This window comes from Pseudochaenichthys georgianus, chromosome 12 (assembly GCF_902827115.2).
Source record: "Pseudochaenichthys georgianus chromosome 12, fPseGeo1.2, whole genome shotgun sequence".
NCBI lineage: Eukaryota > Metazoa > Chordata > Actinopteri > Perciformes > Channichthyidae > Pseudochaenichthys > Pseudochaenichthys georgianus.
In genome coordinates, this window is record NC_047514.1 from 9931413 (window position 1) to 9958355 (window position 26943).

At 38.7% G+C, this 26943-nt stretch overlaps 2 protein-coding genes across 3 annotated transcripts; one reads left to right on the forward strand and one right to left on the reverse strand.

Annotated features, from left to right (window-relative positions):
* The first annotated feature begins 1018 nt into the window (after positions 1–1018).
* Positions 1019–7675, forward strand: LOC117456465 (progestin and adipoQ receptor family member 3-like). Its single transcript, XM_034096366.2, has 7 exons — positions 1019–1190; positions 1951–2201; positions 2296–2458; positions 3418–3573; positions 3789–3986; positions 4066–4156; positions 5836–7675. The coding sequence occupies exons 1-7, from the start codon at positions 1188–1190 to the stop codon at positions 5973–5975; spliced, it is 1002 nt and encodes a 333-aa protein (XP_033952257.1). The 5' UTR covers positions 1019–1187; the 3' UTR covers positions 5976–7675.
* A 4317-nt stretch (positions 7676–11992) lies between these two features.
* slc26a1 (solute carrier family 26 member 1) lies at positions 11993–25393 on the reverse strand. 2 transcript variants are annotated; one of them, XM_034096615.2, is made up of 8 exons: positions 25288–25393; positions 19406–19873; positions 18886–19089; positions 18483–18729; positions 18104–18335; positions 14811–14994; positions 14311–14598; positions 11993–14227 (listed from the first exon to the last, which is right to left on the reverse strand). In XM_034096615.2, exons 2-8 carry the CDS (start codon positions 19793–19795, stop codon positions 13646–13648), a joined length of 2127 nt encoding a protein of 708 aa, XP_033952506.1. In that variant the 5' UTR covers positions 19796–19873; positions 25288–25393; the 3' UTR covers positions 11993–13645. The 2 variants fall into 2 exon arrangements, with proteins under 2 accessions (XP_033952506.1, XP_033952505.1); XM_034096614.2 differs by lacking the exon at positions 25288–25393 and adding an exon at positions 23632–23785.
* Between the last annotated feature and the right edge of the window lie 1550 nt (positions 25394–26943).

A 26943-nucleotide genomic window follows, 5' to 3' on the forward strand; every position in this document is an offset into this window, starting at 1 on the left:
ATACAATGCCTGCGGCTTCCCAGTACATTTCAACTTTAAGGAGGATGTTGTCATGACAGTAAACAGATCCAATAATAACATACCACAGTCATTGTGTCAGCAAATTGCATCTATTCTGTTTAATCTTCTGCTAGCCAGCGATCCCCCTTGGATATTTGTATCATGAAAGGCTGTATTGGATTATTGGATCAGTGCTTTAATTTTGGGTGTAGCAGTTGGACTATGAAACAAAGAATCCTATTACAACAGCCCTCCAATCATTGCTATCTTTTTTCTGTATTCAAATAACACAACATTTAACATTTAAACAACTAAAGAGTCGAAAGGGGAAAGAGGGACCACAGAATAAATGTGAAAAACTAGTTTTAAACTGAACAAATGTGAGCAAAATGAAATGTAGGAGATGTTGTCATATCTGAAATATTGAATTTTCTCTTGATATGTTAAAAAGTGAGAATGAGAATGATGATGTGAATTTGTTTAGATTTGATATGTGTCTGTTTGTTGTTGTTGTTGTTGTGAATGTTATACTTATGTTATATCACTCATCTTTGGCTGGCAGAGAACTCTCCAGATGGAAAACTGGTCTCGATTCTATTGGGCTTAAAGGACTGATGGCAGAAAGAAGGGATCACCAGTGATTTGACCTTAGTAGAAAACAAAACAGAGATAGTGTTTCTTCATTCAAACCACTGCAGGTTAAGTTTGTGACCAGTTAATTCCACCACCAAAGCCAAAACACATGAGATGTATTTAAGGGTGTAGCCACAAGCCTTGTCTAGTGTTATTAAACTGTTGCCAGATGTAGGGGTGTGATTTTCATTGTATATCTTGGTTAAGACATATTCTGAAACCACAGCAATAAGCATACTGCAGGATATGAATTTCGACTTAACTGAAAGCATTTGAGAAATTAATTTGATACATCATTTTAAACACATTTTTCACAGAAAAGCTCAGGAGAATAAATGGCTCCAGGTACCATCCTCAACCCTTACCAGTTGGTGGCAGTAACGCATCCCACCGCACCGTTATGTCGTTTACTATCAAACAGAAGAGGAAATGTGTGCTGGTGTTATGTAGCTAAGGATGGCTAAAATGTAATTATTTTTAAAGCAATGATATATTAAAAGTCCAGATATGGCTGAGTTTCCTGAACAAGGATATCGACGGTCGGACACCGGTTTATGGTGAGCGTTGTTTTCAACCAGTTTGGCTGGCTATAATAAAGCTGTCAAGGTTAGCATTGACGTTAGCAAGCCCGAAACGTAGCCTGCTAGCATCATGGCTTTTACAATAACAAAACGGTATCACACACAGTTTAAATATGTAATTGTTGCTGGTTTTAAAAAGCTTTACGTCGAAGTGAAACATTAAATAATGTCTGTGTTGAACAGTTGACATGCTGAGGGTTTAGTACAAGGTGGTTACGAAGACATGCTTTCAGAAGATGAAGGTGTCAGTTTACATATTAACCAACGTTAGCTTTAGCTTGCTTAACAGGCATATGTAGCTAATAACAATAATAATTGTAAATGCTCTTAATAAACACTGGGAGTTATTACACAAACAGTAGGCCTAGCTGTTAACGCAGTTTTCTGCCCATAAATCTTTATTCAGTCATTTGAAAACCAGTTATTGCTAGTGCTTTTTTTTTTACTACCTATGCTGTAAAATGTATTATCTCTTCGATTTACACACGGCATCTATTGCACGTCTGTCCGTCCTGGGTGAGGGATCCCTCCTCTGTTGGAGGGTGTCGTTTTTTCTCATACTGATATTCTGAACAATCTGTGCTTATTGTATTAGCTGTAAAGTGTCTCTACTGTAGGCTATTTTTATTATATGTACAGCACTTTGGCTCGACCAAAAATCGTTTATAAATGTGCTATATAAATAAAACTTGATTTTATTTTTACTAACCGGTGTTTTCTCCATTCCTCTACCCAGACTCAGCCTTCACCTCCCCGGCTTCTACCTGAGGAGCTGCTGAGGACAGTAAGGATGCTGCTGAAGATGCCCCAGAAGCTGCTGAAGACTGCCAACTTCATCGAGCTGGGCAGTTACCAGCACTGGCCGGTGCTGATAACCCAGAGGATAAGGCTGTACACCTACGAACAGATCCCCCTCTTCCTAAGAGAAAACCCCTTCATCACAGACGGCTACAGGGCCCACCTGCCCTCCAAACTCTGCCTGAGGAGGTAGGAGCCATGTTGGACGTTTCTAAAGGTTTGGGAACTCAGTGGTGCATGCCTTGTTTACACATGTATCTTTGTTTCTCCATTTTCTCTGCAGTATTTTTATGCTGTCCAATGAGACTGTGAATATTTGGAGCCATCTTCTGGGTTTCTTGCTTTTTTTCTACCTGGCGGTCAACGACCTCACCTCAGTACTGCCAGCCTCTGGAGTGAACAGAGAGGACTACGTCATCTACGCTATTGGACTCTTCTGCTTCCAGGTAAAAAAATGGCTGACTGAGAGTGGCAAAAGCTGGAATATTCTTGAGAATATCCAATATTGTGGTTTAATGTATTTTTTAATTGAGACATGAATTGAATGCGAAGATGTTGTGTTCTTTACAGTCATACAGTGTGTTCCAGCTTTTAAAAAATAATCTTCCCTTAGTTCTTTCAGCATCTATGCTAACCTAAAAAGAAGGTGTGCATGTAATGTAGCTACTTTAACATACATTATCAACCTTTTGATTTTTAAAGCTGTTTACTGGTCTTACTTTAGAGTTGTTGTACTGTATTTAAAAGAAGTATGTATAACTTATTCATGTGGGTTCACGTTTCCTGTCACAGGTGCAATCAGTTGACCTCAACCCACCCAGGTCTGTAAACTGTGTAGGGTTAGCTGTTACCGTATTAAAAAGAGCAGTAGGCACTATAAGAACAATAGGAATGGCAATGTAGTTTGGCGGTCCATTGTTCAATGTAGAGACTGTGTTTCTGTGTCTGTTTGCTGTGTGCGATTTATGCTGTAGGTGTTTCGCAGTTGTTAACGTAATTAGAAACATGTTCATGTTGCACAAGTTTGTGATTCCCATGTACCGTTAGTATAGTATAATATGTTTCCTGCCTCCCCCTTTTTAAACCTCTTTATTTGTCCAATTCGAGAGCAAGCTGTGAGTATCTCGATTGTTTTGTCGAAGTCCTTATTTCTTGAGGTGGATTAATGTAAAAGAGTCCCAGAAGGATTTTTTGACTTATATTAAATAAACCAAATATTTATTTGTATCAAAAGAATATCTAATCATGGGCTGAAGGTTTTTTCATTATCAATTATTCTGCCAAGTGCTAACCATTTTAAAGATTCACCTTTTTGTCTAAAACATTTGAGGAAAAAAATGGTTATGTCTTTAAATGTCCTTTTTGTCAGTTCTTAACACAACAGCCTTCCTTGTTTTCACTGCAGGTGTGCATGTTATGTTCTGTGGGGTATCACCTGTTCTCATGCCACCGATCAGAGAAGACCTGCCGCCGCTGGCTGTCGTTGGACTACGCAGGAATCTCTGTCGGCATCCTGGGCTGTTACGTGCCTGGGATCTTCTACGCTTTCTACTGTAACGCTGTAAGTACATTTTTATCATTTCATTCGAACTATTTTCAATATGTACTTACAAGTGTGTGTATTCATTTAAAGTTTATTTTTTTATTCTTAGTATATGTACAATTTAAGTCGATGTGCTATTATGTTTTTAGTGAATCTAAGTTAATTTTCATGTATCTGTGCGCTTAAAGCAACTCTAATTAGACTATGTAATCGGTTACTCTCCTATTTTGCAGTTTTGGCGACAGTTGTACCTGCTGACGGTGCTGTCGCTGATCCTGGCCGTCTTCTGCGCTCAGGTCCATCCTCGTTACCTCAGCAATGACTGGAAACGGATACGAATGGCTATCTTCTGCTGCGTGACTGGCATCAGTGTTGTTCCCTCCTGTCACTGGGTTGGGCTCAATGGTGGATTATCCACTGATGTTGTACAGGTAAGGCAATGCCATAAGATTAGAAAACAAGCAATTTCATAATAAACAAGTTTTACTCAGGATTTTGTTGTATGTGCAGTTGTTCCTGCCTCGCATCCTAGTGATGTACCTCATAGCTGGAACTGCCTTCCTGTTCTACGTCACCAAGATCCCTGAGCGCTATTTCCCCGGTGAGTCCTCCTCCTCTGTCTCTTTAACTGAGTGATACATTTGGTCAAGGCACAACATGAAAAATGCTGTAACTGAAATGACTATGGCTGCGTTTCACTTCGGTTAAATGGATTCCTTGCGTCGTTTCCCTGCGACTAGTCCCTCCCACCAGGGAAGCATGGAGAGACGCAAGGAAACCACGAGAAGCAGGGAAATGAGTTTTAAGAGCAATGGGACGTCCTTTCCTCCGGAGCGTCACGTGAAGCGACGTCCGTTTGTCATGACGCCGCACAGCTGATCGTCTGACAGCAGCTCTGTTATTTCCACAAACACCCCCGTCTTTGTTAGTACACATTTACTGACACAAACATTTGTATCATCTGTTGTAGACCCAAATAAATAAAATAAGAACTCATTCTCAAAAAAGATAAACGACATTCTTAAAATGTATAAACGAACAATAGTTTGATTAATATTGATTAGAGTGCACAATAGAAATAAAATAATTGAGAAGAAAAAGAGATATGTTATCTATCAAAACCCAGTTAGATTAACATTCATTGGATTGCACACTTTGTTTGTTTGTGTGGATATGTAGCACATTAACATTTTAATAGCACTTAATGACTGACTGAATGGAAATGACAATAAATGAAAATGTAAAACGAAAAAAGCGATCATGAAAATGTTTAAAAAAAATGAATAATATGATTTTTGACCACTTTGTTGTTCAAATATATCACATATTTGTAACCAAATGATACATTAATTGAAACAAAACATGGTATAAACTGACGAGTGACTCTCGTGAGTTTCATGTTTTCTTCACTCCGCTGGGAAACTGCTCTCATGTCAAGAAGCATCAGATCAGTGCATGCACTGCATCGTCCAATCAGTGAGCGATACACAGTAAGGGGGCGGGGCGAGTGTCTGAGGATTTCACCGGAGGATTGTCTGGTGGTTCCTCGATTATCGCTCCTCCGTTATCGATCCTCGGTCCTCCGGCACAAATAAGGCAACTGGGACGCTACTCAAGATGGCGCAGACAAATCAACTTCCGGTGAGACCGAGACCGAGGACATTAAAAATAAGCATAGTGAGATACAGCCATAATCTCTGTTAATAATAACAAAGCAGAGCCGTTTCATTTAGCTGTTTTTTCTAACTTGCTCTATTATTTTAAACGTGTTGATGCTACTGTCTTGGCCAGGACTCTCTTGTAATAGAGATTCTGAATTTCAATAGATTAAATAAAGATGTACAAAAATAAAAAACTGATACATTTATTTTTGTGATGGTAACTAATGAATTTACACCAGAAATGATTAAAGAAAACAGCATGTATTCAGTATTATTTTTCAATTATTTCGAGTGGACTTGAAAATCCCACAGCTGAAACATATTTACTTAATTACCACTTAACGCGTAAACGCAGGTTAGCTGCTATACTCGCTGTCATAACAGCAAAAGCACAGGTGTTACTAATGACACTAACGATGGCACTCTTCTATTCAAGTGTCCCAGTGGACAGAGAGCTGTGAATATAAGATACCAACATAGGCTGATGTATAACATATATACGTCTTCTATTCCTCCTGAAGTATCTTTTCATTCTCGTAGATTGTAAATTATGCATGAAAATGAACAAAAATAAATACGTGCATTATTCAAAGCATTTGTTTCGCCCTTTCTCTCCCAGGCCAGCTGAACTACCTGGGCGCCAGCCACCAGGTGTGGCACGTGCTGGTGGTGTTGATGTTTTACTGGTGGCATCAGACGGCTGTTCACATCATGCAGTTCAGGCACAGCCGGTCCTGCCCCCGGACCAGCAGCAGCTAAGTGGAACTGATCAAATAATGTCATGTAAAGGCAATCAGTTGCTGTCAGCAAACATCAGTTAGATCTTTTAAAATTCATGAAATATTTCTTAACACTTAGCTGCAGGTTAAAATGTGATAGCTAAAGGTATACCACTGACTACCAGGAACTCTCGACTATAAGCTGCTGAGGTGAAACTGATGGTCTGACTGTAGCTATAGCTTTCACTGACCTGTTAAAGGCCAGTGTGTAATCTACCGTCTCATACAGTAGATATTAACTAAGCTACTGTAAAGCTATAATTCTTGTAACCACCATAACCATAATATTAATGCATGAGCAAGAATCCTAATAGAAAAAATACTACGGTTTGGTGTTTTTAATTGATGATCATCTTATCTCATGGTTAGTTTCTTTGTACAGAAATATTCCAAAAAAACGACTATACAGATTTTTTGTAATCAAACATAATAGCCCGTGTGAGCAATGATCATCTGATTTTGTTACATCCATCAGCTCCTATACGATTGTATGACATTTTGTGATGAAAGCGCAGAACAAAAATCCTGAAAAACTGGAGATTCAATTTATGAACACTGTGAACTGTCTCTGGAAGAAATATTGTGTCACCACCTCAAGTATTTTAACATTTTGTTAAAGTTCATCAATCAATTAATATCTAAGAACATTTGGGAACTTTATTTTAGCCTTGTGTGTTCTTTTTTGTGGAATTTTTATTTTATTTATTTCGGTGTGTTTTGGACAAATCGTTACAATGGCAAATGCTGTATTTATATAGTGGAAGCTCCTCTAAATAACAACACAAATACTACTAATAGAGGTGATTGGGAGTTTGGTTTCTGGAGCTCACTGCATTTTAAAATGAATGATTTAAGCAAAAAAAAATCAACCTGAGCCAGTAAAACTATGTGCATAGCTAGAGTAAAATGGTTTTGATGTTGATGAAATGCCCCTTTAACAACCACTTGCATTGGACGATAAAGACAAACACACATTTTGCTGACAATCCAGTGACGGTAGCACTTCCACTGCGTCTGATAAGGCAGGCTGCTATCACCCGAGTGGTTATCAGACTCCTGCTACTGTACCTAAGGTCTGTCATGAAAGCTGGGGGTGTGAAAAATCCTCATAGTCTATTTAAAGTTGTTTTTTAAATAAGGCCAGTTAAAGTGTTACCTTAATCACATTTATTTTTAATGTTAAGTGTTAATTTTTTTTAAATATTTTACGATCACATTTATACTTTATTTGCCTTATTAACTTTGAGTGTTTCTACTGGATACCCACGAACTGTTACAATACGTTTCGGGGCAATAACCCTAGGAAAAAATGATTAAACTCCGACCGATTTCATCTTTGCTGTTACACCACAAGGCCAGTATGTTTTGTTTTCTAAATGTAATACAATTTAGTGTTTGGAATAAATTAGGAATCTGCTGCAGAGCTGGAAATCAGGTGCTGAAAAAAGTGACTTTATTTTGCCTTTTTGTGAATGTGTGTTTTATTTTCTGAACTTGAAACCTCTAGGTATCAAACTGCATGATCTTTTTTCTGAATGATCTCGTGATTGTGTTTTCCTTAGACATCATTTGTATGACAAAGTACTGGCACTGACTTTCAAAATGTACAATATTTATTTCAGTGCCTATGTGAAATTATATTTTTAAACATTTTGAATGAATAAAGAATGCTGGGAAATACTTCATTGGAGAGTCTTTTTTATTTTTAAACGTCAGAATTATTTACCCTAATCTGTACTAAGTTGAGTATCATTGCAGAAAAACGTTGAAGCTTTCACTTTAATGAATGTATAATGCACATTGTAGAAACAGTGAAATTCTATTTTAATCCAAATATATTGTACAGGCTTCCTATATTTTATTGGAATTTTTATTACAAATTACAGGGATTTTAATGTATTTCAGATGTGTTTCAGATGTGCATATATTAAGTATTTATTTATTCTTATTTAATCTAATGTTCTTTTTCTTTACAGTTTATTTCATATTAATGGTTATATATTTATTTAAACTTATTTCAATAATGTGGTTCATTTTCTTTTTACATTTTCTTTATCATTATTAACTTTTGTACTTGCCTTGGTTTTTTATTTAATTTACCTGCTTGTTTCTGCTGTTCAGTCTTGAACAGTAGAGGGCATCATTGACACAAAAGTTCCCCATTTAGAAGTAACAGTTAACATTAACTATTAAAACGTTCAGATTTGTCAAAACCGCACTAACACACAAAATACTCACACGTGTGTCTCCTACCTAGAGCAATTTGTGTTCACCATATTACCATCCATTGTATTCTGTGAAGCTGAATCTTCTGTGTTTCACAGTAGAGGACTGTGAGGGCTACAAGCCTCACAAAAAAAACACATGCCAAAGGTTATGCTTTTTGTTTTACATCAGACATACACATTTATTTGAAACAGCTTTATTTTTGCTAGATTGAGTGCACGCAATCTTTTTTTAAATGTTAATTGTGTTGTGTGTAATCCTATCGTCAGTGTCTTGCAGCTCACCTTGCTCCTGGCAAAAGGCTGAGCTGATGAAAACCACCTGCCTTTATAGATGTGTCAGCTAATTGGACTACGCCATTCCTCAAACCCTGAGGGGTGTTTAAAGAGGCCACTCAATTTAAGCCACCCCTTTTTTGGGCCTTTTCCCCCTGCACGCAACAATGGACTGGCCAGTAGTGCTATACATTCCTGCAGTGTGGAGAAGAAGGGGGGTATGTGAGTTGCTCTTGGGCAGAAGAGCACACAGTAGTGATGGCGAGATGAAGCCTTATGAAGCTTTGAAGCTTTCCAGCCAATTGGTTCGCAAAAGGGTTCATCTCATGAGGCTTCATCATGGGCTTCATTTGAACACAAACCCCCTGCTGGTCAAAGTGTGTAAAACAGGCAGATTGGACATCTCAACAGTGTGCTCTGTCATACCGAGTCCCCAATGAGTAAATCCTTAGAATAACTCTAAACAACGAACATAATATCATATTTTCATGTTAACAATATTGTTTTTATTCCAGTTGAATGATTGTGATTGAAAATCCTAAGGAGGCTGGTAAACATTGCAAAGAGGGATTTGTATTCCTTAATAATATTCATAAACGTAACCATGTTGTAGCCTGAGAAAGGCTAAACCATATCAAAGAATACATTTATTAACTACATTATCTCATTTAGCTGTAGCTTTTATAAACAACAAAAAAGACGCATTGTTCAGTCGTTGAACCAGGGACCCTGCGGTCATGAGTCAACTGCTTTCCAGCTGAGCCGCAGCACACACACTAAAGCTCCCTGAAAACACTGGAACATATTTATGTTTTTATTCCTACATTTATTTATGCTTGTATCTATTTATACTTATGACATGTTCCGACCTCTATATGAGTGAGGGTCTGAGCTCTCTTGATTCCATCGTGTCACCGGGCCCGGGTACAGGAGGGGTAATATGGTTCTTATAAATACATCCATGGCATGGGTAATATCAGCACTGTGGTTCAACCATCCATGGGTTCAACGGTTCAACCGATCTGAATCGCTTCGTGAAGCAGTCACGTGGTATCGACAGGCAGCGAGGCTTCGTTTGTCATCGATGACGTCACTGGCCCAAAACGATACAAGCCTCGATACATGCTTCACAAAAAGCTTCGGGGATTACTCGACACACGCTCCGAAGCCTCGGCACAATACGTAACATCGCTAGCACACAGGATGTCACCCATTTTTAGGACGTTTTGTTTATCCATTAATGCTAGATTGTGTCGGTGTATATCATTAATGATACACCTTTTTGTTTAATCCTAATTTATTTTGTTACCCATCTTAAAACTGTACATATATTGGGTAAATAAAATCCTTATTTTTTTCCACTTCAACCTGCATTCCTGATTTTTGCGTACCCTGGTCCTTCACAAGGGCTTTCTGTTCAGCCAAAGTCAACTCATAGATATTTCTTAGATTAGGAAATTCATTTTCACAGCACTGTACATGTACACAATATATAAACATCAACAATAACTCAGACAACAACAGATAGTGACACATGCGCTTCAGTAAGCACATTTTCTGTACCTACACCCCGGATGGCAGTGGGGCGAGATACTGATCGAGTGGGTGTGTGATAATTTCTGTTGTGGTGCGTGAGATGGCTCTGTTGTTAAGCACTGTGTGGTTGGGCGTTGGGAGTCCAATTATACTGGCAGTGGTGTTGGTGATGTGTGTGAGTTTGGTGACAGTGAGCATAGTGAACTTACTTCAGTAAGCATTTTAAAATGACATGCTTTTTAAATACATGGAACTCCTGATGACTTAGCAGGTTATAGGTTAAATCACTATAACAGTGTCGTTCTGAAGCCTGAAACACATCCTTCTTTCTCTTACCAAAGTCAGATTTCTTAAAAACAAATATATCTTACAAAAGTTTTGTAATTTAATTCCTGTCTGAGGGCAAAGCTGTAATCCAGAATGACTGCTGTGTTTCCCCTGTGGCTTTGGTAGCATGATAGTTATGTTTGAAAATGATATGCTATCACTAAATCACCTCATAATGCTATAATGAATATTTTTGCAAATGGTTTCTGACAAAGTAATGATTAAAAATCTTCATAATATAGCTAGCTTGTACTTGATTTTACTGGAATGAACCATAGATTATATGGCAGCAATGACACGTGCATGACCTTACTTTTAACTTTTATTTTAACTTATTTAATCATTGACATCCTGGTAAAGACAGACAGCTGACTGTTAGTATTCTCAAGGTTAATAAATAAAAGATACACTTGAATGTGTAACTATGCTATAGATAATTACATATACTGTATATATGTACGTTTTTCTGCTTTCGAGACAGAGAGCCGCATGCAATGCTGTTAGTGCTATCATTCAGAATGACTGACTGTAGCAATATATTATGTAAGTAGTTGAAATTATAATAATTATGTTAGCAAATAATAGCCATCTGCATATTACATCACGGACTAATGGATAGCTGTGTGGAGCCTGACACAGCAGCACAGTCAGTGTTTACTGCTAAAGCTGCTCAGGTTAACTGAATCATCACATATCAAGTAACGGTGAACTTTTAATTGGAAGACTTTACATTTATTTAAAATCTTGAAAATAATGGCAATATCTTTTATATTTTTACAAATATATATATAACCTTATAGTCTAGCAGCAAGTCCTCAAAAAAGGCTTTAGTTTTCGAGATACCCCTACCCGAGGTAGAACAAATGACAATAATGATTTTTCTTATCTTTTCTTTATCATTATTTAATTAATCACCAAATAGTCAGACAATTATTTAAAAAAAAAAAAAAAAGAGTGGCTTTTTGGTCACCTTTCCCATATTCGGCCTGGTCTAATTTGGCTCTTTTTCAGGGATTGGGGTAGTTCTAAAGAACAACCCAAACATATTTTTTTCCCCCCAAAATAAAATTTGACAACAATCAATTTCATTAATGGGAGACCCTAAAGATAAGAAAAATCATTGTTGTGTTTTGTTCTACCTCGGGTAGGGGTATCTCAAAATCTGAGGGCCCTTCCTGCTAGACTATTAGATTGTTTGTGTCTTTTACATTGTTTTCAGTTTCTGTCATTTATTGTTGTCAACTTTTTGTTTTACTCTTAGTGTCACTGTAAAAATAACCATATAAACTGATTACATTGAGGTCTGTGGATTATACATACTAACCACAGCATTATTAAATGATAGATTGTGAATTAATCTTTCAAAAATAATACTTTAACGTTTTTGGTCTTAAAACCAAAACACAAGCTGAAAGAGGCTAACACAATCCTTAGAGCTGAAGCAACAACACGTTTACTCATGCCAATAACACTCTCACAGACACAATATCTTTCCTAAAAACTAGTCGGTTTAATTCAAGTATTGAACATTAAGGCAGTACTCACATATGGTTGTTGAATGTCAACACTGTCAATAATGAAGGTCAAGCTGACTTGAATTAATACACTAAAAAAAGGTTTGATGGCAAACAAGTGTATGAAAAATACATTTTATTAAAATGGCAGTTCATCAACATTTAACACAGACATGTTAATCTTAAAATAAAACTACATACTTTTTTGATGTATTCCAAAAGTTAGTCTACTTTCAAAACCGTGTTATTATTTTACCTTACGTTTTGTACTTGGCAGCAACAGGATGAAAGACATAAGGGAAAACAGTGATTTAAGAGACACAGTGTTTGCTTATTTTGCAAGTAATAAAACATTTGATTAAATAAACTAGTGGTAGCAAGCAGCAATCCTCTCTTACTAGTGATCATACTGTATGGCATTGTTAGCTGCCATCAGAAATAAAAAATAAAAATAAATGACTTGCTTTTCCATACAGCCCCTGAAAAGACATCACAAATGTGTTGGAGTCTTTTATTTTTACGAGAACAGATGTAGAAAACGTTTCTATCATTGTTTGGTGATCAGGGCAAGAGTATATGTTTTAATGATCCCAGGTATGATAACAAAGTACTCAGTCCTCCTGATTCACTTTAAGCTTCTATTCCTGCCACGAAAAAAGTGTTTCAGCTTCAAGTCAGGAAGAGTTTAACTGGCCTTTAAGATATTATATTGAGGTGCAATGTGATAGTTGGCACTTCAGGAAATACAGCTGATAGTGGATGGAGCTTCACGTCTGAACTCTTGACTCTGGATTGGAGCCATTTTGGACTCCAGCCAAAGTCTTGAAGTGATATAAAATGTAAAAACTGCTTTCATTGCAAAGAACGCTGTTCTTGACAGTGTTATATGACTGTGATGTCCCTGTGGGTTAATCTAGATAGGGGCCGTTTCTCAATCGCGAGTACACATGCTGCAGAACAACTATTTCAAGTATGCTACGTCATGGAGTGGCGCCGAAGGACTGTCTAAATACATGTTAAATGCCCAGCATTCTGCGCCACTCTATGACGTAGTATACTTGAAATAGTTGCTCTGCAGCATGTGTACTCGACATTGAGAAACGGCCAGGGTGTGGCTGTGCTGTCTGGATTGTCTTGATTGCAGTAACTCAGGGCACCTGGGTCTGGTGCCTTGCTGCTATTTAAAAGCCTCTGCTCCTCTCTGTCTTCCCTCTGCTTTCTCCTACAGGCACCCGGTTGAGTATGTTATTAGTTTTTCCAGTTGTTTTACTTTTTGCACCTCAACACCCTCACACATACATGTTCATGCAATCCTCACCCTGCAGTTACATTACTGATACCACTGACGTTCACACCTCATGCTTTACTTGATTAATTTGGCTAATTTGAATCACTTGCTTTAATAAACATATTTTTATAACCGTTGATATGGTGTGTCTCCTCTTTGTTGTGGCCTTTTGAGCCAGGTCATAACAATGACATACCCAGTTATTAATTAGGAACTTAATAGGAACTAACCTGTTAGTTATTCTAGTTATTCTTTGACTATGTTGGACCCTGTACTATTTGCATCTCCTGTACTGAAAAAATGAAAATATGCTGGATGCCACAAAGCCTGGTTTGCAGTTGTCTTGCAATCCCTACCTGGATTTTCTTGGTACCTCCATGTTTTCTTGGACTAAACTTGTAAAAGGCTGCCTCAAAGCAACCTAATGCAGATTTTTTTTAGAGGACAAGATAGCATACCAAAATTGCCTCTCCTTCGACCTTCTCTACACCCCAGAGTTTTCAGACCTGCTCTCTGCTGCTGCGTATGAATCTTTTGCATGAAGAACTGCAGCGTGAACTGTATGAAACAACCGACTGCTCATGTCTTTGTCATTTTTCCCAAAGAATTGTCCCTTCTGTAGGAGATCAATGACTGAGGTGTTACAATTTGCGAGGAACACGTTCACCCTTATCTCTCCATATTCCTTGACCAGCCCTTCAAAAGTGGCCATGCCTGTGGAGTCTATGAACGGGATAGCGGAGCAGTCTAAAACTATCGTGTGGAAATCCAGTTCTCTTTCGACAAGTCCAATGACAACCTCGCCATTGCTTTTATCTCCATTCGCCTTTATCTGCTTCGAAGACATCTCTTTAGCTTTCTTCTCTTCCTTTCTCCTCTTAGTCAGCTCCAGGAAAGGTTCAACTCCGACAGCTTTGTAGAGAGATCTGAGGAATGAGTTCTTGTTGGCGTAATACAGAGGAGCCTGGAAGCGAAAGATCTGAACCCGCAGTGGTGGCATGAGGTTCTTGTACTCTTCCACATCTTCGTAAAGATCGACGTTACTGGCCTTGCCAAGGAGAGAGACCTGATACCGGACATCAGAATAAATGAAATTATGAAATTACAAGGCCAGTGTTTGTAATTATCATCATCAGGTCCATTACTCACCTTAGGGTTCTGGGTTTTATAGATTACGCAGATCATAGAAAACACTACCCCGACCACAAGACCAATCTCCACACTGATCAGAGCCGTGGCGAACATGGCGACCAGCCAAACAATACCGTCATCTTGGCTAGCACGCAACTTTGCCGGGACATCCTTAAACTTCCTCAGTGCCCCCCGAAGGCTAACAATGATGATACAGGCAAGAACGCACTTCTGGAGGGCGTAGAAGTAAGGCGCGAAGAAGAGGAGGACAAGAAGGACGACCAGGGCGCTAATCAGACTGGATATCTGAGTGAGGAGCAGAAACATAGAGATGTTTTAGTTAGAGAGAGTTAACATTAACAGATACAATACTACTATGTTTGGCTTCTGCCGGGATTCTACAACTCAGAACAAACTTCAGTGATTTTTTTTATGAAACCATTTCCTCAGGCAAGTAAAGCCAGAACTTGCCATCAACTCCAAAAAGGACAAACAATTTTCCAAAGTGTATTATTCACCTGTGTTTGGCAGCCTGTTGAGTCCTTCACCATAGTTTTTGCCAATGCAGCACTGGTGGTGAAGCAGTGAAAGAAGGAAGGGATGATGTTGCAAAAGCTGATGGCCAGCATCTCCTGGTTGGGACGGACTGTATATCCGTTCTTCTTAGCAAACATCTCGGACAGTGACACCGTGAAGGCAAAACTACAGTACAAGATAAAATGAAAGTTTGTTTATACATTGACGTTGAGTTGCCCTGATAATCACGTTAACCTGTTAAGCCCGGGAGCCCCAACTTCTTGCAAGAAACAGCGTCTGAGGGCTTCTTAACATTTAACAAACTATGAATGTGTCATACCCACTTAACGGGAAGAAACTCAGCTACCTGACGATATGAACCATTTTTACCATTTTAAGTCTAACGCCGAGCCTCTGAATTAGCATTAAGCGAAAGAGTGCTAACGCACTTAGCACATAACTCACGGTAGAAATACGTTATACTTCATCGGATCTGCACAAACTAGATATCCAGTGGTGACTCGTCATTAGGCACAGCCCCACCTAGTGTCAGCAGAAAGTAATGCAAATAATAATTCCCAAAATATGCAAAACATATATATGTTAAAATTAGTGCTGTCAAAATTAGTGCTGTCAAAATTATCGCGTTAACGGCGGTAATTAATTTGTTGAATTAATTGCGTTCAAATATTTAACGCATTTAACGCATGTGCAGAATGGCCCGCCCCATACATGCCACCAGTGGCAGCGCCAGGGTATGGCTGGGGTAGGCTACACCCATATCAATAAATGGCTTAGCCCCACCATGAAAAATGATGTAAGCAAAATAAAGTCTGCCAACTCGCGCGGAGTAAATTGCACAGACAGCAGTTAGTAAGATTGATTTTAGTAGCCACGGTTTTGAAAACTTTTGTCACGTAGTGATCGTCTTCTCAATAGAACATCTTTGATAATGTCTTCTGGCCAATCAGAATCAAGATAACGACGTGGTGTTGTTGCAGGAAGTCCCGACGGAGAATACTTTTGCTGTAGTACAGGTAACAGACAACTAGTACGCAGGTTATGTGCGTAATCTGAAATGCGTACCGTCACTTGTGTCACAAAGCGCATTTGCGCATGTGTGGGTTGTCTTTCATTTTGACACGCAGAATTTTTGTATAATAAACATAGATACTGTATGTTAAATGGAATATCCGCCTTCTTTCATTTATCTTTCCATTCCCACAACAATATACATAAATAAATGGCATATTTTGGACATAGTTCGAATTGTGATTAATCATGATTAATTAATTTTTAAAGGTGGGGTAGGTAAGTTTGAGAAACCGGCTCGAGATACACTTTTTGTTATATTCCATGGAATGCTCTTAACATCCCGATAGCAATTAATATCTTAAGTGCTTTGACAAAAAATCCATAAAAAAATGTCATCTGTAGAAGCCGTAATACTGTAAAAAGTACAGTGGTTGTACTTTTTACAGTATGACGGATGGCCTACCTGCCTGTCAGCCTTCTATCGGGGCACCAACTTATCTCGTGCCCTCATTGGTCATGTGCGCGTTCGTGTGTGTTGGAGGAGGGGCTCTATAAGGAAGTGGCAGATTTTCTCCGGTTGTGTATTTTCAAATTCTAGCGATCTCGAGCCGGTTTCTCAAATGTACCTACCCCACCTTTAAGCTGTGATTAATCTGATTAAAAATGTTAATCGTTTGACAGCCCTAGTTAAAATATATTTTAAGATCATGTTTAGTCATCTAATTTGTCTGTACATTGCTGTTTTAGTCTGCGTTCTTCTAATTAGTGTCTACAGTGTGCCTATTGAGCCGTGTAGAGCGATGTGGGGCAAGCCCTTCTCTCTGCTGTTAAAATTAACGGGTGCTGTAAAAACTACACTGTGCATGCTCAGTCTTTTTCTATTCAATGTGTGCGGCTAAAGAATAATCACCATAGGGCCACTGTGCTGACATACCCACCAAACGTCATCTCATAATTCAGAGAACTGATTGGCTGTAAGTACGTGTGCCGCGAAAAGTTTAAATGTGAAGAGGAGACGAGAGAGAGCAGCTTATAGCGATTAAAATCAGTAAAACGGATAGAAAATGAATGAAGTTGACCATCTACTTCAGCTTTGATAAGTTCATTTGATGTCATATATTTTCCTGATCTTCTGTGTTTTGCCTATAGGCTATTGCTCTGCTGGATAGATTGATATTGTGACCTCATGAGTGTCTTGTGTTTTCCTTATAGCCCCCCCCCTCTCTATCGGAACCATGGATTGCCTACAGCTATTTGTTTACGTGTTTTAAAAAGGCACCAGAAGCTTATACACATCTAAGTTGTTCGTGCCCCACAACTTTTGTACATATAAAAACGCTACTGTAGATATCGAAAGCTGAGATTCCACAGATTCCAATGGTATAAGTATCATTACTGTGCGACCAAAACCCGCAGCGGTGAAAGCAAGCAAAGACAACACACAACTTAGCTTTACGGGGCTAAAACAGCAAATACTTCTTACCGTTGCTGTTTTCTGATCAAAAGTTGTGTTTAATGGCATTAAATTGCTTAAAAACGCTTCTGAAGGTTAATCCAATGCCTCTGTGTCACTTTGAAATGATTACTGATAATACATCATCATATTTATGTCAATAAGCTGAGTTTTCATGTAGAGTGTATGAGAGCTGTAACCCAGCTTCCAGTTTTGGGCATGCTGGCTGCGCATCACTCTCATTCACCAATAGTAATGTTTGGATGGATTTAGGATTCTATTGGCTCTAACGGTTCAAAAGTGGTGTCAATCATCAAAATCGACTGATGGGTTCCAGAGATATGGCAAATAGACACAAATGACTCCAGAGGTGGGTATTCTTTTGCTAAACCTCTATAAAAAGGTCAAATGTAACTTGTTTTGCATCAATCTTGATACAGGGTACTTATTATATGTTATAGTTTGGATTCTACTATCCCATCATTCAAGGCTGGTTTTCGCTATATATTTTTTTACTATCTTCAATCTGAATTTACTTTAAAAATAAAAACATCTATGTTGATTCTGACTTTTCTACATCCAACTCACAGGTGTTGTCTCCAAACGACATACTGAAACACTAATTAAAGAGTCACAGGACATAAAATATAGTGGAGGAAATGTCCATAGCTGTGTGGTTATTTTGGTGCAAACAGAAAATGAGGTGTCCCTGCCAGAAGATAATCCAGCTACGAAATTGCATTTGTAACAACACAGATAAGAGACACATGTAGAAGCAAAGATGTTGTTGAATGTGTTGGACATTACCTAATGATTGCAAGAGGAATGGCATCCAGTGCCAACCGTGGCATCAGAGTAAAGCTGGGCACCTGAGGAGGAATGAACCCTGTCGGGATGTGACCGGAAACACTGGAGTCATATTTGCTGTTCAGATCCCCAAAATGACTAGCCAGCGTAGCTCCTGCCACTATAATCAGCTCAGTCGGGAAAGGGATCTTCAGGCGATCCTTGTAGCGCTCCTGGATCTCCTTTCCTGCCACTAAAATAAAAAATGAGTCATTCTTGTTAAAGAAAATTAAGAATGAGCTTTTTAGGCTTTTAAAAATGTCCCCAGGTATTGGAGTATCATTACAGCCCACGAGGCAGTTTATAACTAAGAATCTGATGGGAAATGTATAAAATATACCTAATATAGAGATACAGATTGCACTAGTGATGAGGTCACACAGGTTGGTGTTATGAATGTTGGCAAAGATGTTGAACCAGGTGACGACAACTGTGCCGTAGCCTTGGTGACGTGGGATCTTTATGCCCAACAGGTATTTAGCTTGTACGGTGAGGATGGTGAAAGAGGCTCCCGTAGCAAAACCATCAAGCATGGGTGACGAAAGGTAAACGGAGACGAAGCCTAGCCGAAACACGGCCATAAGGAGCTGGTGAGGAGATTAGAAAAAGAGGAGAGGAAGAAGAAAAAAGAGGAAGATAATGATGAAAGGATGGATTTGCGAACATTGTAAAGACAAAAAGAGAAACCATCCATCCATTCCATAGATTTACAAGAAGTCAATAATTGCTCCTGCATCCATTACCTGATAGACGCCAACCATGAATGTTAGGGCAGCAGCGATGGAGATGGAGTAACACTCCTTCTCACACTGCACACCCATTAGCTCCACACTGTGAGGTGAACCAATTGTCAGATTAGAGCCGAGGGAGGCATTTAACACCAGACCAGAAGCTTTGGAGTCTTCATTGAGGTCAAATCCAGCCAGGAACATCTCCTTATTTACCACCTTCAGGCAAGAAATGAAACGGACATTTGTTAATAAAACTCTTAATTAAACCTTCCTCAGTAGCATTATGTGATCAATGATTTCTCAAGGGACCTCTTCCCATTGACAGGTATTGGAAGTGCCAATTCATTTAGATGTGCTCTTTCTTGGCCCATTCAACATCGATCCACCAACATTTATGAAAATTAGAAATCAAGATTTAGCCGTAACCCTCTTGATACAATCAGATAAAGTGAACCAAAGACCTTGGTGGTTAAGAAATAGAAAACATATTAAACACCATTCCATTAAAGACCTACATTGTGTGATCCATTACCTGTCCAACCATGAGGCTCATGAGGCTGAAGATCCCCACAGAGACATGTCTAGACGTCCCCATGAGGAAGTAGATGATGTTGGCGTAAAAAGAGGTGTATAAACCATAGATGGGCGGCACTCCTGCCAGCAGGCAGTAGGCGATGGCCTGTGGTACCAAGATGATTCCAACGATGACCCCGGACATCAAATCGCCCAAGACGTACTCTTTGAGCTTGTATTTAGGCAGCCAGCGAACAACAGGGAAGAATCCGGTGAGGGTGGATCGAACTTTTGGTACGGAGCAGGTCACACCATGCTTCAGCTTGGATTTGAGGACTGAAACTGTGGTCTGTCGCTGGCGAACCCGACGTTCCAGGACGGGTGGCGGGACCTGGGTGACCTCCTCCATGGTCTTGGGTGGGAAGAAGGGGCAGAAGCCGAAAGGGAAGGCAATTGAATAATGGGGTCAGCTGTGCTCCTGCACAATCTAGGAAAAAGAAGGGAGGAAGATATGCAGGACAGACAGGAAAAAGGAAACAGTGATTATCAGTGGAGATTACTTCAGTCAATAGATATAATACTTTGTCTTCCTGTTAGGTCACTTTCACAATATAGTTGAATACGGAGGCATCTAGACATTAACTTTACCCTGTAGGGGCAGTGATACTTGCATATTTTTTGTTGGTTTATTATCTTTTAAACTTATCTATCAGCCCTTTGAGTGAATGTTCAATCTGGATTACTGATTAAGTGTTTAATGGGAAAGTCTGTCATGTTCCAAACCCTATGGACAACTACAACTATTTCCAAAGACACCTGTCCTGTTAAACATCAATACAAAGTTACAGAAAACATTTCATGACGATCCAGCACATTTCATGGTAAGGGTAACGGTTTTACAGTGGACCATTACAGTTTTAATGACCTCCCTTTCCCAGAGCCCAGGTTAGTCAGTAACTGAGACATCCAATGAGACAATCATAGGAAAGAATGTATCTCAGTCATCAACACTGCAAGTATATGATTTGTATACAATTAGATTAGAGATTAGATAGAACTTCATTAATCCCGAAGGAAATTCTTTTTGCCAGGTTGCTCCAAAATTACAATACAGTTAATACTATACATCTTAATAAAAGTATGCAATATACAATATACAAAGTTTTATACAAAGTTTTAAGGTAACGTATTACAGTGCCCCAGTAGAAAATAGGTAGGAGCCTGTGACAGTGACAAGTCATATTGCACATTCAAGTAAAATACTACATTTCAACTAAAAACGTACTAAATAAAATTAGGTAAACAAGTAGTGTTGGTATTCTGTCTGCTTTAAGCCATATATATGCCACTTTCACCTGAACTGCTTCTATGTTTTTACTGTTCACTATGCTGATACCAGCACAGCACTCCACTTGTGTCTGATATGGTTGGTAAGGTTAAGCAAGGACTATTACACTATGTCAGAGCGATGGTAACATTGAGAACATTTATGTATAGAAAGCAAGAGAACCCTGACCACTGTCAACTTTGGGATCAATTTGGGTGATCCTTATTAAATACAAATCTCCATTGCCCTAAAATGTGGTACAGACATTAATGGTCCCCAGAGGATGAATTCTACTGACGTTGGTGCCGAGTGGATGAATCCTAATTACTTTGAATATCCCCTGACATTTCCTGTAATGCCACCAGCAGGTCAAAGTTTACACCTTAACCAAAGAATAATCCAAACTTCTACAGGATTGGCTCACATTTTCTACAAACAACATAACTGACATGTGCAACTAAAATCTCTCAAGTGTATAATGGGTTCCAATCCAAAAAACTAGCAAATGTTGTCAGCAATTGCAAGTAAGTATGTGACATTTTAGTGGTGCAGAAAGGAAAGGAATTTCCGGGCACAGCTTGTCGCTTAGTCTTGTTATTTTGAAACTGCAGGAGGCCACTGTGCTCTGCTATTAACTATTTACATGTACAAGAGTCAGTGGGCTGCAAAGAGATACATAGGAGAAAGCTACATAGCTGTCAACATTTATTGATGTAAGATCTTAAAGAACTGTTTATTTCTTACCAATTTCTTTCTTTTCTGTTCATGATAGCTTTAGATAGATAGATTTAAAGCAGTAATGTATTCTACACTTGTAACAGAGTTTAACTGTTAGGTGAAGTCCTGTTTCAGCAAGTTTATACAGATAATAAATTATATCATGAAACTGGTAAAATGATTTTAAAAACCCACAACTGACACTGCCCATGCAACTTAGACTTCATCCAATGAAAGCAAATGTTCAACATGTGTATGGCACTCGTGTATAGGTATAATGCCAGTGGGTGATGGATTATAGGAGGCCTGTCTCACAAGGTTAGCTGTTTCAGTAGCAGCTGCGCCTCGGGAAAGATTACCATGTCACAGAAACCATGAAGCTTTCTAAATGATGGGCTATAAGCCTCAGTCATCGCAACACTGGTATGTGCCGCGACTTCCTGTGGCACGGCTCGCTCAGACTGATATGTCAGTGGGATAAAGAATAGAGGAACGTCTTTTTCATGGGTGCCTACATCAAATGTGTTGCAGATAAATTCACCAGATTTAAGAACCATCTTGCTGTTTTCTGTCTATTCTTGGTTTTTTACTCACTCTTTCTAGGTAGTTTTTTTTTTTTAAGGACAATGATTGTTTACTTTGCATGGAAATCAAGCTCCAATAAAAAATAAAGAGGCCAGCTCGTTTTAATGTTGGTCTCATAAATCCATACTGACATTTTAAAAGATAAAAGGTACGGGAGATAAATGATGAGCCTGTGTAGCTCTTACACATAAAGTAAAAGAACATAACAAAAAAAGACCAAAAAGGTCTCCAACAAGGTTTCTTTTAAGAAGAGAAACACACAGGCCTGATTAACTGCTGAGCATCACGGGAGTCACACTGAGGACCTTTTGATACAAAATGTACTTCAGCGTCAACCCTAAACTGTGCTGTAAAGATACTATTTAAACGGTTTCTGTGAACTGTTTCTAATCAATGTTTGGCGCCTTTAATCATGTGATAAAAGCCCCCCAACACTGCTTGTAAATGACCTGAAAGCTTCCTCCCTGTGCCTTTCATGTATAGTTCAAATCTTTTTTCATCAAGGCATGTTAGAAGTCCAAAGGGGCGAAAGAAACTGCGTACCAACTTGCTGTAAAGGAAAGCATACACATGATTCCTCAAATTAACACATTTTATAAATTTACAACCGGTCATATGAGGTCTGCGATATCAACTTTTCAATCTACTGCAACGAACAACAGTATTGGCATGAATTTTTATTTATTATTGCCATGTTCAGACAACAACAATCTAAGAGTACTATTGTGTACAATTTCATGTATTTTAAAAACCTTGAATGTCATTCTGAGCCTTAGTTGCTGAGTCTTCAAAAAGTGCTAAACTACTGAAGCCAGGAGGACTATTGTCCCTAGTTTTGTGAATTGTGAAACACAACAATAAAGATACAATATGATGTAACCATGGAAGCCGGTAGTTCCTATTCAACTTGAAAAGGGTCAACAAGAGCCTTATACTCAGCCGATGTCAAACAGTGCTCTGACGGATGTTGATTTACATGTAGAGAACAGGTTTGGAGAAATGAAAATTGTAATACAAAACCTTTAACTGAGTTTACGAAGCTAGCAGCTTTGAATAGGTTTGACATTAAAGACAAATCACAAAGTAAGTTGAATAAGATTTGTATTGAAAATGCAAAGTAAAAATAAAAAAATGCTACTCTGAAGGCTGGAAAAAGAGCCGACCAACACCTCGGCAGTTTGGTAATGCTCTATAAAGAACCTCTTTTATTTTTCAGAATTCTCTCTCACAAACTCAAATCAATTCAAACTTAAATGGAAAATCCTCCTGATAGGAACATAACAACAGAATTGTAAAATATCTGCTAATCCGTACACATCCAAAAGTAGTTAATGCAATACTTGGATAATTAAGGATTGTAGATATACTCAAAATACTACATGGAAGAATGTTAATAGCACTGCTGGCTAAAAAGGATATAAACTACCTACTAAACCATGTGCATCCTCTATGCGCTGTAGACATAATTTCACCGGCAGATCAATACAAATGTGCTCAAAAGAACAAAATAATCTCCAATTAAACCCAAATCATATTTTAAGATTTTCACCAGGAGGAATAAATACTAGCTTTGTCATTTCTTGGACACACATTATCAGTCAGTATAAGACACTCACCTGTAGAGCCACTGCCACTGAGACAAACCTTAAATCTCTGATGTGTTTAAATCAGCTCTGTGTTGATTGCCTCAACTTCTTCCTAATATATCTGCCTCTCCTCCACTCTTAATATGTCTCTGATGTCAGACGGCAGTAGTTGTGAGGGTTATCTCTGCTGGATAAATGGAGAGATAAGAGCAGCCCTTTGCTCACCCTCACTCTGGCCCCCTATTGGCTTGGTCACCAACAGTGGGTTGGGCTTGTCCACTCTTGAACCAATAGAAAGTATGTGTGTGTTTGTCTAGAGGCGGGTTAGATGTTTTTTTTTTACTCGATCATTGCTTTACGTGCCCCTGCAGTAAGGCTGGGCAAATAGGCATAGTCAAAGTGAAAATTAGTTTAGTTTGTTATACTGTTTAAATACACCCTGTGGACAGAGTTGATTACACAGCAAACAGAAGATAAACTGTGCCTGAGGTGAACTAGCCAAAGAAGTGCCCCTGTTATCTGTGTGAACTGTGCCAGAAACAACCTAAATGTTCAGCTAATACACACAGATTGGGCATTAGTGTGTTAAACAATGTGACTACCATTCATTTGTACCTGCCAGGTTGAATCAAAACACTGTTATTGAATTATTCTGAACTACATGTAACACTTTAGCTGTGCACCAATACAAATATGATTTAGTATCTGGTCTTTTCAAAAGATAAAATGTACTGTAATTAATAAAACATAAAAAACACCTAATGTTTAATCATTTAGAAAGTTGTTTGATATTTTCACTATCAACCAACGAGGGCTAAACGTAAAACCCATTTTGTTATTGAGCTAAATATCGCATCTTTGAAACACATTTAATTCCAGTTTATGATTAAACATACTATAAATATAATATTCCTGTTATACTTGTTTAGTTTCATTGTTTCTTTTCTGTGGAAGTAGTTTGAGAGTTACTCAAAACCTGAGTTACATTTCTTGCATTTGCACACAATTGCTTGACCATTACGGGAAATGCTGTATCATTTGGAATAAAGGATACATGGACACATTGAGTTCAATGGCTGAGATAGCTGCTGCTGACTCAGTAGTGATTACCTTTTGGTTAAAAGCTTACCAAAACACAATGATGGGGGTTATATGGTTCATCCGTAATGCTGTAAATGTATCTATTGTCTCTATAATCAGAACTACATCCACTGTCACTGAGACAAATGTGAGTCTGTGTGTGAGAGTGCAAGTGTGTGAGTGTGTCTATTATATTCTGGACTCAATGGCATCATTGTCATGGTGAACACATGATAGACTTCTTCTTACACAGTTAGTCACGGTTAAGATTTGAATTACATATGTAACAGTACAGAAATATCACCAGAGAGAGGGGCTTCTTTTTGGTGTGTGGTGTTCCCATGACCATATCCATGCACAGCAAGACTGGAATATTACTTCCAACATACAAAACGGGGACAAAACCAAACAACCGGATCATGTTAGGAGTTTCCGCACGTCCTGTCACCTTAGTTGACCCCTCACAGTTTGAGGGGATTACTGCACTGCCTCTTTAAATCAACCGGCAGCATCACCTGTCTGCATGTTAGCTTTACATGCTTTATCCCCAGTCTAGCTGGATTTGTGGAGCTTTTATATTTGATTTTCTGGTCAATAAAGACTCACCCAGAGAGGGGCAGAGGAGCAAAAGGGGGCAACATCAGCCATCCCTCCCTGAGTGGTGCCTCTGCCTCCACCATCAGTCTGTTTTCCTCTACACCGCCGTGCACTCTGCTGCTCACTGTCTGCTTCCTGTTTGCTTTCGCAAAGCATGATGGGAGCAGCAAACCCCCCGTCTCAGCCGAGCAGAGGGGGAGGGGAGGGAGGAGAATAGATGGAGGGAGGGAAGAGGGGTGGTTACCATGGTGACTAAACTGCTGTGTGTGTGTGTGTGTGTGTATTTGGATTCCCAATGCCTTAGTTGATGGTACCTTTAAAATGTCTTAAGAATACAATTTCTGCTATGCATTTATATTGTTATGCACCATATCAGCAGGATAACCAGAGTCATATGACACTTTACTATCTCAAATTCTTTAAAGAGTTATTCTGGTGATAGTCTTTATCATTATAATGGTCAAGAAATATCATGAAATTACAATAATATTGAGCTCCATGACGGGGTGAACATAGTTTGTAGTCAAGCTCGTAGCTGAATGAACCACCATTCTTTAAGATGTAGTGTTTAAATACAGGAGCAAGCATCAGAAAAGAATTCCCTCGATTCACCGAAAACAGGAAGTGCCGTAACCTTTGGTGTCCATGGTTTTAGTATCAGCATCGTTTGCAAGCTGCTTTTCAAGGTGGCATTTTTTCAATTTTTTTGTAAGCTTCTTCCTGTTTTTAACTCTGGTGATTATTACTGGCTTGGTTTATACAACAATTCACCATCAAATCAACAATTTTCTAGAATAAAGGGTGTGTTTTATCATAGATACAGTACAATCTAATCTTCAACTAGTTATGGTCTGTATGAAAATATTAAATGTCTATCTTAATGATAAACCAAATGTTTGTGCAGGTAAAGTCGCACAGAACTTACATGTGTACAAATCATCAGTTATCAATATTGCCTCGCTGTTGGAGGGTTGGATTACTACTTCCTGCTGAATATTTTGGGTTGGCACTATGGTGAACCCTCTCTGCAAACGTGCAGTCATTGCATTAGGCCACAGTTAGTGAGTCGAGTGGAGCATTTAACACCTAAAGAGAAAGACATTTCTCTGGATTTGGCAGCGAAAATGAGCTAGACAGAGAATTAATGGGATTTCAATTAACCAGTGATGAGATTTAAATGAATACAATTGTATTAACCAATTCATATAGATATTGCATTATCCAGTATCTGTGGAAGAATCAGGTGTGAAACCTTTAAAGGTGAATCTGGCCGACCTTCTCCGAACACAGATAGGACGTTACTTCCTGATAACCCTATGACAATAACACCACTTAACCTTCTCTTCTACCCAACACATTCCCATGGTTTACAAGCAAACAGCAAACACTGAACACAATAGTTTATTTATTTCACTTATTATTAACCGCTTTGGTTACGTGTCTGTCAAGGACAGTACATGTTTTGGGAAGATTAGTTGTAACACAAGAAAAGTCACGCACACAAACTGCCTGTTGTTGTTTATTTAAATTTCCTCTTAGAAAGTTAAGGAGAGAGTTTGGAGGCCTGAGCAAGCTTGGCAAAAAAAGGTATCTCGTTGCAAAAGTTTTTTATCACCCTCCGATTTACAATCTGTTTAACATTTAGAACATGGTTTGAAATAAGTT

What these genes read in the sequence shown, in the direction of transcription:
- slc26a1 (XM_034096615.2), bottom strand. Translation starts at nt 19,795, where the DNA reads ATGGAGGAGGTCACCCAGGTCCCGCCACCCGTCCTGGAACGTCGGGTT. An exon ending in TGAGCCTCATGGTTGGACAG is followed by an intron (nt 19,090 to 19,405) that starts GTAATGGATCAC and finishes TCTTGCCTGAAG; the next exon opens with GTGGTAAATAAGGAGATGTT. An exon ending in ATTCCTCTTGCAATCATTAG is followed by an intron (nt 14,995 to 18,103) that starts GTAATGTCCAAC and finishes CTTGTACTGTAG; the next exon opens with TTTTGCCTTCACGGTGTCAC.
- LOC117456465 (XM_034096366.2), top strand. An exon ending in TCCAAACTCTGCCTGAGGAG is followed by an intron (nt 2,202 to 2,295) that starts GTAGGAGCCATG and finishes TTTTCTCTGCAG; the next exon opens with TATTTTTATGCTGTCCAATG. An exon ending in CCCTGAGCGCTATTTCCCCG is followed by an intron (nt 4,157 to 5,835) that starts GTGAGTCCTCCT and finishes TTTCTCTCCCAG; the next exon opens with GCCAGCTGAACTACCTGGGC.